This window comes from Pituophis catenifer, unplaced genomic scaffold (genome assembly GCF_029215685.1).
Source record: "Pituophis catenifer annectens isolate HBS135680 unplaced genomic scaffold, rPitCat1.0.hap2 SCAF_5, whole genome shotgun sequence".
NCBI classification, from domain to species: Eukaryota; Metazoa; Chordata; class Lepidosauria; order Squamata; family Colubridae; genus Pituophis; species Pituophis catenifer.
Window position 1 is genome coordinate 28,258,323 of NW_027256885.1, and position 11,710 is coordinate 28,270,032.

At 43.3% G+C, this 11,710-nt stretch overlaps 1 protein-coding gene across 1 annotated transcript; it reads left to right on the top strand.

The window, feature by feature from the left end:
- The first annotated feature begins 2,129 nt into the window (after positions 1-2,129).
- Positions 2,130-11,196, top strand: HOXB9 (homeobox B9). Its single transcript, XM_070944434.1, is given in 3 exon segments — positions 2,130-2,371; positions 2,373-2,614; positions 10,961-11,196. Coding segments are annotated over 3 exon segments (720 nt in total).
- Positions 11,197-11,710: the final 514 nt, after the last annotated feature.

Here is an 11,710-nt window from a genome sequence, read left to right on the forward strand (position 1 = left end):
GATTGCAACATATAATAATATTACTATGCTAAACCAGAAGTTATTATATAATGTTATAGTAGAATTTTTTTTGAAATGTATAGTAAAAGGGGGATATAATAATATTATTAGAAAGAAAGGGTCAGTATTTGGGGGATGGTGTAAGGGGATGGTAAAGTATTATATAATCTGTTATGAATTTGGATTTTACTTTGAAGAAGTCACAGGGGGAGGGGTGGAGAGGGGGGGTTAGGGAGGAGGGGGGGAGAAAAAAGGGGGAAAAATCTGTATTTGAAAAACTTTTTCAATAAAAAAATATCTTCATTATGACCATTTCCACTCTGTAAGAAGAAAATATACTTCAGCAAAAGGATGCTTTAGCATAGTCTGCCATAGTTGCTGTTATTGGACTTAATCTCTTAATTGCCAGAAGGATCTCTTCTAGAAGGACCAGTGGAGTTCTCCAAAGCCCCAGCGAGACCAATTGCTAGGTCAAAGCCAGTGCTCAGAAAAGTGATTTTCCTTCCAAAGTCACAGAATAGAGTCCCTTTCTCTGTGATCATACTGAATGTCTATTTGCACCATTTTAAAGCTCTTTGCTGAGAGTCTAAGGGTCTCTTTTCCCTTTCCATAGGCAGTAAATTCAAGGCTATAAAAATCAAAGAAACCTAATGTAAGTTTTATTCAATTATGCAACCGTCTCTGATCTAATGCCTTTTGTAAGGAAAGAAAAAAGTGGTACAGGATTGGAAATTTTACAAGGATAGTCAAAGTGCGTGTATATGGCGGGGAAGGAGAGAGGGCATGTAAGATTCAGCAGTGCAAATTCGTCTCCTCTCCGCCAAGCCTCCTCCGCCCCTCCATTACTTTCCAAATAAACAGGGCTATTGGAGTCCGGAACCGACAGATTACCTCTGTAGGTCATGCTCTGCCTGTTTAAAATCTTGTCTATCAAAGCAACACATTGTACCTTGAAACCCAGAGTTATTATGCATGTACATACACATGCATAAAAATATATGGATATGATAGGAGTGAGTATATGTATGTGTAGACCTTTCTTATATGCTTACCATATATGCTACTGTTTTACTACAAACGATAGATTTCATTCAACCATACATCAAGTCTCGCAGCGCTACATCTACATCGGCATATATAATGCACACACACGACAATGTATAATAGTGGAGCGTTTATATATACAAATCTTTGACAATTTTTAACGGGGGGGGGCGGGGAGGAAAAATCTTCAGATATTAAAAGCTTTTCCAAGAGGTCACCATCTGCAAACTAGCTTTCAATAATATAGTAATAATGAACATCTGGCTGACTGTGCGACGAATCATAGCAACCACCACCACGTGAAAAGCATCTCTCGCCTACCTGCATCCAGACGCCTTGAACTGTAACCCAAAGAGGTATTCATCCCCCACCCACTTGGAAAAAACTTTAAAGAAAGCACAATTCATATTGTATTTTCCCGGCTGAGATAAGTCCTGACATATCGAAGGCGAGGCGAAGTAGTCTAGAATAGCCGTTTATAGATTTGGTGGCGCGGGGGTGGGGGAAGGAGAAATCCCCAGAAGAGTCTTAGAGAAGGCAAAGAGGACAAAACTCAGCACTTCTCTTTCATGTTTCTGGGGGGGAAATCAATCCCCCTTCAGCACCGACATCCCTGCAGCATCCACCCGTCGCCCCCTCCCATCCCCGTTTGCACTGTACGTTTCGTTTTCTTAAGCCCCGACATTTTGCAACCTCGCCTTGACAGAACGCAACCCATCCTTAATACGGAATGCGGAGGGTGGTTGACAGCCCGGGCGCACCCCCCACCCCCCGGCCCGGATTTATTTACGCTTGCCCTGACGCTTCATCGGCCTCACGAAAAAAGTTTGACCAATCATTTTGCTGGATTGGACTGTAGTCCCCCCCCCCCCTTGGCTGGGAAGTTGGGGGTTAAGCGAGCGTTGCCTGCTTTGGTGGTTGGTTTTCTTTTTTTTTCAACCAGCTCTCCCCCCTCCCCGCCCCAGACACTCTAATATCTGTAGAGCAGCTTCACTAGAGATCTCATTTTTATTGCTTGTTCTCTTGCTCTTTCGTCCGTTTGCTTTCCTCTTCATTGAACCCCGGTGCTTGTAGGATGTCCAAGAATGTCAATTTCTGGAACTCTTAGCAACTACTATGTTGACTCCATTATAAGCCATGACAACGAAGACTCTCCCGCCGCCAAATTCTCTCCCGAACAATACTCAAACTCCAGGCAAACTACCCACACTGAACTCGAGTTCCCCTCCTGTAGTTTCCAGCCCAAATCTTCCGTTTTCAGCGCTTCCTGGACGCCTCTGCCGCCACACACTGCTACTACTCTTCCTTCGGTCTACCATCCCTACCTCAGAGAACAGGTTTCTACGAAGCTGGCTGGACCCAATGCCCAGAACAGAAAACATAGCAGCCGGACAGGGACCAGTTAAAACAGAACCGCTGTTGGGACACCCCGGAGAGATCCGTAAACAGGGGACACAGGAATACCATTTAGACCCTTCTGTTGGAAGGGAAGGGATCGCTTCCAGTCAAAGGCCCAGCTTCGAGGACAAAGTTTTTGAAGGAGGTGAGGACGAAAGTAGGCCAGATCAAAGTAAGTAATCAAAACTGAGGAAGTAAACATCATAAAAGCCTAAGAGGGGGGCGTCATAAAAGGCACAATGGGCAGGAGCTTTTATTTATTTATTTATTTTATTTTAAAAGAGAAATCCGCCCCTTCCCCCATCTAAATCACTGGTGTTAATCTGCGATTGGGGGTTCTGGAGTGGGTGGTTTGCTCGACTTAGTGTATTGTTGGAAAACTTCAGTGAAATAGGAATGGAAATTGAACAGTGAGGGTTGGAAGGGACGCAGCCGGTGGCTTTGAGGAAGGGAAAGTTACTCCACGGGCTTCGATTGTATGTATAAAATTGGCGGTGGGGGAGACAAACATAATGGCATAGGACCTAGTTATCTTCGAGACCGCCTGCTGCTACCGACCGCCGCCCATCGACCTGTGCGCTCCCACAGAGAGGGCCGCCTCGGGGTGCCATCAGCCAAACAATGTAGGCTGGTGACCCCCAGGGGGAGGGCCTTCTCTGTGGGGGCACCTGCCCTCTGGAATCATCTGCCCCCAGAGATAAGGAGAATCCAAGACCTCGGTGCCTTCCACGTGCCCTTAAAACCTTTTTCCAGCAAGCCGGGCTGGCCTAACACTTTTTTAAATGTTTTTAATTGTTTGTTATTGTTTTTAATCATGGGGCCAAATGTATATATATCTTTTTAATTGTATTTTAATGTTTGTGGTTTATGCTTTTACTTGGCTGTTCACCGCCCTGAGTCCTCAGGGAGAAGGGCGGTATACAAATTTAAAAATAAATAAATAAATAAATAAATAAATAAATAAATAAAATAATAGATGGGGAAGGGGTTGAATGAGCGTCGGTGTGTGTGTCTGTGTGCGTGTTTGGAGAGAGACCGCGGGAGGAACAGGCTGGAAGATTCAATATAGTATAGAAAGAAGATCTCATTGACAACTGTGGGAATAGTTGTATAGAAATATACTTGCATATTAGAATTATCCGTAGGCCTTGCCACAGCAGGGAAATAGGATGTTGACATCATCTGGAAAGTCCCGACTGCTCAGGCCAGAAAATACCTACATGATTATTCTCGTACCAGCCTGGGAAGGGTCGTACCAGCCTGGGAAGGGTCTACGTAACTACTATAATATGAGCGTATGCAACCCGATCATGTAACCACCCCCAATCCCACCTTGCTATGATGCTGTATAATGAGCTTTATGAATTTCTAATAAAAGAGGGTCACGGAGTCAGCTCTAGGCTCTCATCCCGAGATACATGCTTGTGTGTCTCATTTCTCTCATGGGAGACCACCACATCTGGTGACCCCGACCGTGATCTCGTGAAACGGATACGTCTCGATGTGATTCTGCAAGGGAATACGTCCCTGCCGACCCTCTACTTATCGCCTGGAATAGGCACGGTGCACCCGACTACGTCGCTGGCAACTGACTCTTCTTTTCGTAAGTATGGGGGGTGGAATGTCTGCAGCTCAGAAAACTCAATGTGGAAGGGTTGAGACAATTAGGCAGGAAAAAATACCTCTCTCCTCTAAACTATCTTTAATTGAACCACCAGTTCCTTCTGAAGGAGCTAGTTACACCCCCATCAGGCAGAATTTAAAGAAACAGTTAGAAAAAGGGGGGGAATATAAAAGAAATTGCCGAAATGCTTTCTGTGTGTCTGCCGGCTGCAACTTTGCAAGCTTCTTCTGAATGTGCTTATCAAGCCTTCAGAAAAGTGCCTGTTTCTGGCAAGCGTCAACAAGCCTTCTCTAACATCAGGAAAAAAGCTAAAGAGAACGCCACTTCTGAATGCCGAAAAGCAATTGTTGGGCTGGGAAAAGATCTTGATTTGGCAGATATGATTAAAGTGTGTCAGGATATAGGAACATAGTATAAAACCAATTTGTTAGCACTGCTTTATCACCAGGCAGCAAACCTCAAGGAAAGTGTTACGATTGTGGAAAACTTGGTTATTTTAAAAGAGAGTGTAAAAATCCAAGGGGGGCATGTCTGTAACATCTCGCCCTCAAAACCCTGGTATATCATCGTATGGATGACATTTTAATTGGAGTGCAAAAAATACAACCTAATTGGCTTTTTGAAATACAAAATGATTTATGTGTAAATGGATTGCACATTGCCCCAGAAAAAATACAGCTGCACGCTCCTTATCTGTATTTAGGGCATAAACTATTGCAATCTTTTTCTGCTCCGGCTTTTCCTCATTTAAAGTTACCCAAAGTTATTTCCTTAGTAAATTTGCAACAATTTCTGGGTACTATTAATTGGGTCCGCTCATATTTTTCTTTACCCACGAATTTACTTAGCCCATTATTTGAGTTATTGACTAAAGGAAAAAAGCCAGGAGATTTAATTATAGTTCCATCTGTAGTATTTGCTACAGTTGAGAAAATAATAACATCTTGAGTATTCAGTTTGTGGATTGAATCCCATATAGAGATTGTCAGTGATCTTTGTTAATATTTCCTACTAATAAACTACCCACAGGAATATTGGGAGTTTTAGAACAGCAAAAAGTATATTGTATTGAATGGCTTTATTTGTCTCATTACCATCTAAAAATGTTTTACCCTTTATCCAAGCTATTGCTGAAATTATAACCTTGGGGCGTAGTCGAGCCTGTCGAAGAAATGGAACTGATTTAATAAATATTGTTCTTCCTATCTCAAAATCTGACTTTCACTTATTTTCAGAATAATTTATCTCTTCAGTGTGCTCTAACGGACTATGTAGGCTGTATTTCGTATCATCTGCCTAAAGATCCTAGGTTTGCTTGCTTAATGACTTCCTCCTTTCCTATTTGCTCATTACTTTCTTCTTCTCCACTACCGCAAGCTCTTACAGTTTTTTCTGATGGAGGACGAACGAGAGGAGCCATTGCTTACAAAGATCCTCATGACGACATCTGGAAAGAATCTTACACTAATTGTCTGCGGCTATCTTAGCTTTCCACACTTTTTCTCAACAACCTTTTAATCTGATCTCTGACTCTCAGTATGTGTGTCAATTTATTTTTAATCTTCCAGGTGCTTATATTACGCCCAGGATTGACTCCAACCTTATGGCTTTATTTCTCACTTTACAGCAATTACTTCACCCCAAACATCTGCGCAGTGGGCTGAGCTTGCCGCTGCTATATTGGCCTTTCAGCACTTTGCTCATACGCCTTTCAATTTAATCCCGGACAGTCTGTACATTACTCAAATTATAAAACAAATTTATTATTCCTATTTGTCTCCTGCGTTAGATTCTGATCTATTAACCTTAATGCTCACTTTACAGAAACTTATTTCTGACAGAACTCAGCCATTCTTTGTGGCCCATATAAGAAGTCATCAGCCCTTCCCGGGTCCCCTCCAGGAGGGAAATGACAAAGCCGATGCTGCTGCAACTGCACTCATGGTTATGTCTCCCATCACACCATGGGACAGTCATGCTTATTTTCAATAAAATAAAAAAGCGTTGGCGAAACAATTTGGTCTCACGGCAGCCGAAGCGACTGCCATCATACAACAATGTCCTACCTGTAGTCAACAAGCTCATTCTATCCCTATGGGTGTAAACCCTAGAGGTCTCAAAGCTTGTGAAATCTGGCAAATGGATGTGACTCAATACCTTTCCTTTGCCCCATGGAAATATTTGCACGTTTCCGTGGATACTTATTCAGGATTCATCATGGCATCCCCACAAAGGGGAGAAGCCACCAAACATGTTATTAATCATTGTATTCGGACTTTTAGTATTCTGGGCAACCCCAAACAATTAAAAACGGATAATGGCCCTGCATATACTAGTGCTGCCTTTGCACAGTTTTGCCACCGCTGGTCCATCTTACACAAGTTTGGAATCCCATACAACTAACGGGCTAATCAGACCCTAAAAAAGGCCCTTGATGCTCATAAAAAACAGAAAGGGGAAAATACCCCTGGCTTGCCTGGAATACAAAATACCTTGAACCTTGTCTTGTTTACCCTCAACTTCCTCAATGTTTCCGGCACCCCCGGGTCAACCGCCGCAAGTCGGCACTTTTCTGCTTCTCCTATAGACTCTCCATGACCGCAAGTTTATTACCGCCGTCTTCCAGATCCTATGTGGAAAGGCCCAGCCTCTCTTGTCACCTGGGGTCGGGGCTACGCTGCAGTCTACGACAATGGCGAAATTATATGGACTCCTGCTCGCTGTGTTCATCCATATATGGTCACTTAACCATGTCATTGTGACCAGTGATCCAGAGACATGGGCCAGCAATGCATTTGTGAGAGATTTGAATAAAGTTGCTTTACTTCTCAATAAAACTGTTGGATTTGCATGCACATCCCCTCTGATGGGAAAACAGGCTTGGCGCTTCATAGTGTGCCTTTCAATGAGACCGGATGGACGTTCCTGTGGCTCTACACAACAGCCCTGCTTAACCACACGTATGCTGTCCCTACCCAGATTTTAGAGCCAGCCCGTTTTTGTTTCAGCAGTGCCGGCCTGTCCACTAATGCCACCTACATGGGGACTTATACCAATTGTTATCGGACCATTACATGGAACTCGGTGGTCACTAAAAACTTAGATATCCAGAGGCATCTTGCCCAATCTCGGGGTGGCAATGAACTATCGGGATCTTCATTTACTAAATAACTGGACAGTACATATGTTCAACTAGACTATCAAGGTGCTGAAGCTGATGAACAAAGAACTGGTTGAAATTAGGGAGGTAGTCTTACAAAACCCATATGCCTTAGATATTATGTTAACAGCTAAAGGAGGCGTTTGTGCCCTCATACACTCACATTGTTGTGCCTATGTATCTGATTATCAGTATAACATCACTCACACCATAGAACATATGGAAAACATGATCAAAAACAATCCCCTATCATCCGGGTGGATCTGGCACCATTGACATCTGGGCTGCCCTTTGGTCATGGCTCCCGGATGGTTCTTGGTTAAAATCAATTATGCCAACTATTGTATCTATAATCGTATTGCTTGTTTTGCTTTGTTGTTGTGTCCAATGTCTCCCCTCCCTTCTGCAAGTGTGCAAAGATTTTATTCCCTCCAATAGGAAGGACATCCTGATAAGTGAAACCAAAACCCTTCTGGAACTGGAGGAAGCCAATCTCAACAAAACAGAAAAGGAGGAGATGTGGGAATAGTTGTATAGAAATATACTTGCATATTAGAATTATCCGTAGGCTTTGCCACAGCAGGGAAATAGGATGTTGACATCATCTGGAAAGTCCCGACTGCTCAGGCCAGAAAATACCTACATGATTATTCTCGTACCAGCCTGGGAAGGGTCGTACCAGCCTGGGAAGGGTCTACGTAACTACTATAATATGAGTGTATGCAACCCGATCATGTAACCACCCCCAATCCTGCCTTGCTATGATGCTGTATAATGAGCTTTATGAATTTCTAATAAAAGAGGGTCACGGAGTCAGCTCTAGGCTCTCATCCCGAGATACATGCTTGTGTGTCTCATTTCTCTCATAGGAGACCACCACAGACAACTAAGGGGGATTCAGGCATGGGTACGAATATTTCAAAGCCAATGCTTCTCCCCTCTCAAAAACAATAAAGAGAAACAAGCTTAATTAAGAGGTTTTGTTTGTTTTAAATTTGCTTAGAGGATCAGATTGTCAAACTCTTAATTTTAATCACGTGTGCTTCTTTCTGCAATTTGGTGACTACCGTATTATCTCCCCCCCCCTTCCCCAATACACAGTCGCCTTCGAGGAGAAATATTGTGAAAAAACTGGGGGTGGGGTAGGGCGAGTCAGGAAGGGAGCTGCGACAAAATTTAATGCGAATCCTCTTTTTCTTACCTATAATGCAAGGCGAAGGAGCTCGGCTTCTTTTTCCCTGCCGTTTGCCGGGGATGTTTCCAATAACAAAAGCGTGGACTTCAATATTTTCCTGATGTGTGCGGATTACCTGATAGTTTAACATCAGGGTGCTAGTTTTTTTCATCCACTAGACGACTTTCCAAGGGTTTTTTTTTTTGTTTTGTTTTTTTTGCAGGGGAGGGGGGCGTCGATGATGATGGCGATGATTGATTTGAGTTTTTCTCAAAACCGGAGAACAGTAATTTCCCGGGCATTTGTGTCAGTGTCTCGATCTTGATAGTATCCCTTCCCTTGGGAGTGGACGGGAGCGGGAAAGCAGGGTCTGTGCGCAGTTTTAGCAGAAAATCCAGATCAGAGCTAAGGGAATGTTTGAAAAGAATGGGAAGATTAAAGAGAAAAGCTTATCTGATCCTCTACTCCCTCCCCTCCCCACCTTCTCGCCGGCCCCGGAATGAAGGTGGGGGACCCTTGCCCGAGAAATGACTTGGTTCCCCGAGGTCCAGGCTGCCCACCTGCATCCCGTGCAATGCAGCTGGAAAAGTCTGTCGGGTGGATGTCGCGAGAAGGCAGAAATGGCGAAAAAGCAAAAAAAAGAAGGACCCTATTTGCCCCAGACTGAAACTGGGCTTTCACCTCGGTGCAGTTCAGCTCCTCCCGAAACTTTTTTATTGACAAAGGCATTTGCCTGAGTCTAATCAACACTGTATTTGTGCATGTAATGCACTAATCTCCTCCCTCTTTTAATATGTAAATTTTAATCTGTTTTTAAATTATTGGGGTGTTTTAATCTGTCTGGGCCAAAATGATTTAATTTGATTTTATCTGGTTTTAAATTTTGTGTATTTATGTATTTTACTGCTTGGCTGTTCACCGCCCTGAGTCCTTCGGGAGTAGGGCGGTATACAAATCAAATAAACAATAAAAACAATAAACAATAAACAATGTATGTTTGTGTGTGTATTTATGAATGTGCATTTTGTGGTTAAGAATAGCCTGCCAACCAAGCCCCTCCCCCCTCCACACACACTCCCTCTCCCACTCTTTTGTTTTTTGTTTCCTGTTTGGGGAATTGTGTGAAATGAAAAATAACTTGTTTTCCTATGCCAGGCCTCATGTTTCCTTGAAATGCCAAGAAATCACAGGCACATCCACAACCCTAAAAAGAGGACCATTGGTGGAGAGTGGAAACTAAGCCTTGTTTTTGTGTGTGTGTGTGTGTGTGTGTGTGTTAAACAGAATGGATTTCATTTTACCCAGGGAGAAATGGTGTGGTACCCTTCCTGCCACTCAACAAAAATCCAGACTTTCAAGGCTGCTTTTAATTTCAGCAGAAGGTCAGAAAACCAGACAGGAGATGGCTTTTCTGCTGCAGCACTTCCAACCCTTTCCCTTGGGCAGCACAACACACACAGACCTTGGCCTTGTTTTAGTTTGGTTTGGTTTTTGGTGTGCCATTAGTGGAGATCCGGCCACACCAGCCCTACTTTAACCCTGAGTAAACCTATTATGTCTAGCATTTTACTTGACTTCTAGCTTGAGTCTTGCTCTTTCTCTGTCCCCTGTAAAAGGACTCGTGAGTGCTTCAACCACAGGGCTGTTACTTCTGAAACTGTTTGGGCTAAAATATCCCTGTGCAGAATGCATCATATGTCACTGCTGGGGAGCCTGTTGTGGCTTTCAAGGGAGGATATCACACTCCCCATTTGATTAGTGGTTAGGAGGATCATGATGAAAACACAGGTGTTGTGGACACCATACAGGCAATTAGTTTCTCCCTTGAAGAAGGAAAGGAAAGGGGAAAGGGGAGGGGAGGAGAGGAGGGGAGGGGAGGAGAGGAGGAGAGGAGAGGAGAGGAGAGGAGAGGAGAGGAAAGAAGGAAAGGAAAGGAAAGGAAAGGAAAGGAAAGGAAAGGAAAGGAAAGAAGGAAAGGAAAGGAAAGGAAAGGAAAGGAAAGGAAAGGAAAGGAAAGGAAAGGAAAGGAAAGGAAAGGAAAGGAAAGGAAAGGAAAGGAAAGGAAAGGAAAGGAAAGGAAAGGAAAGGAAAGGAAAGGAAAGGAAAGGAAAGGAAAGGAATTTCTACTGTGTCAGTGATGGAAAATATGCCTTTCATGCCAGTGTTTAAAAGATGTGTGTGGATTGCTTACCTACCCATGTGCCATATACATAGATGAATTCATTTAAAACATTTGAATAAAGTGCCTTCCTTCTCTTATGTGTAAATAAATATATTCTTCCATCTCTGAATAAATTCCTCAGTTTGATTTTTCCCCTTTCCTTTCTAAAGTCCTGTTTGCCTATTTGCATGTCAAACATGACTGTTTTGATATACAGCAGGCATATTCTGTACAACTTTTTTCCAACATTACAGGTAAGACTTTGTGGGTCTCCACTGAACCTGAGCTTGTCTTCAAGTATTTTGAAAGTTGGTCCAAAGTGATTTGGAGAACCTCAGAGGATTTGGTGTCAATTCCTCAGTGACCCTGTTCTCCTCCCCACCCACCCCCCACCCCCAGGTAATCCAGCAGCCAACTGGTTGCATGCTTGCTCCTCCAGAAAGAAATGATGCCCCTATACAAAGTACCAGACCCTGGAACTGGAGAAGGAATTTCTGTTCAACATGTACCTCACCAGGGACCGTAGACATGAACTGGCCAGGCATCTCAACCTGAGTGAAAGGCAAGTCAAAATCTGGTTTCAGAATCGCAGGGTGAAAATGAAGAAAATGAATAAGGAACAAGGCAAAGAGTGAAGCTCTCTTCTCCTTCCCCCTTTCTTTGTTCTATCCCAATTTTCCTCCCTCTCAAAACTTAGATGGTTTTTGATAGGCAATGACTTCCTTCTCAGCTGTGCTTGAGATGAGAACAAAAGCAAGCCAAGCCAGAAAGAGGCCACCTGGTCAGCATGCAAGGGATTCAGAATGACTGCACCTGCTTTTCTTTTTTATTTGAAGTCTTTCCCACTTCTTAAATATATTTACTGATCACTCCAGCATGGGACATTAAGGGGGGGAGGGGTGTTATGCATTGAAAAGTAATTGTTGACAGGCAATAGTCTTTAAACATAGCTACTTCCTTTTGTTTGTTCGGCATTCCCTAACCTGAAACCTTCCAAACAATGTGGACTTCAAGTCCCTCCCTCCCCAGAATATATGGGAATGAAGAGAGTTGTAATGCAAGGCATTGGAACAGCAGTCATTGGAGAGGATTGCTTTGGATGATATTAAGCCAAGAAAAGGAAAGTATGAGAATAAGCCTGTCACCAAC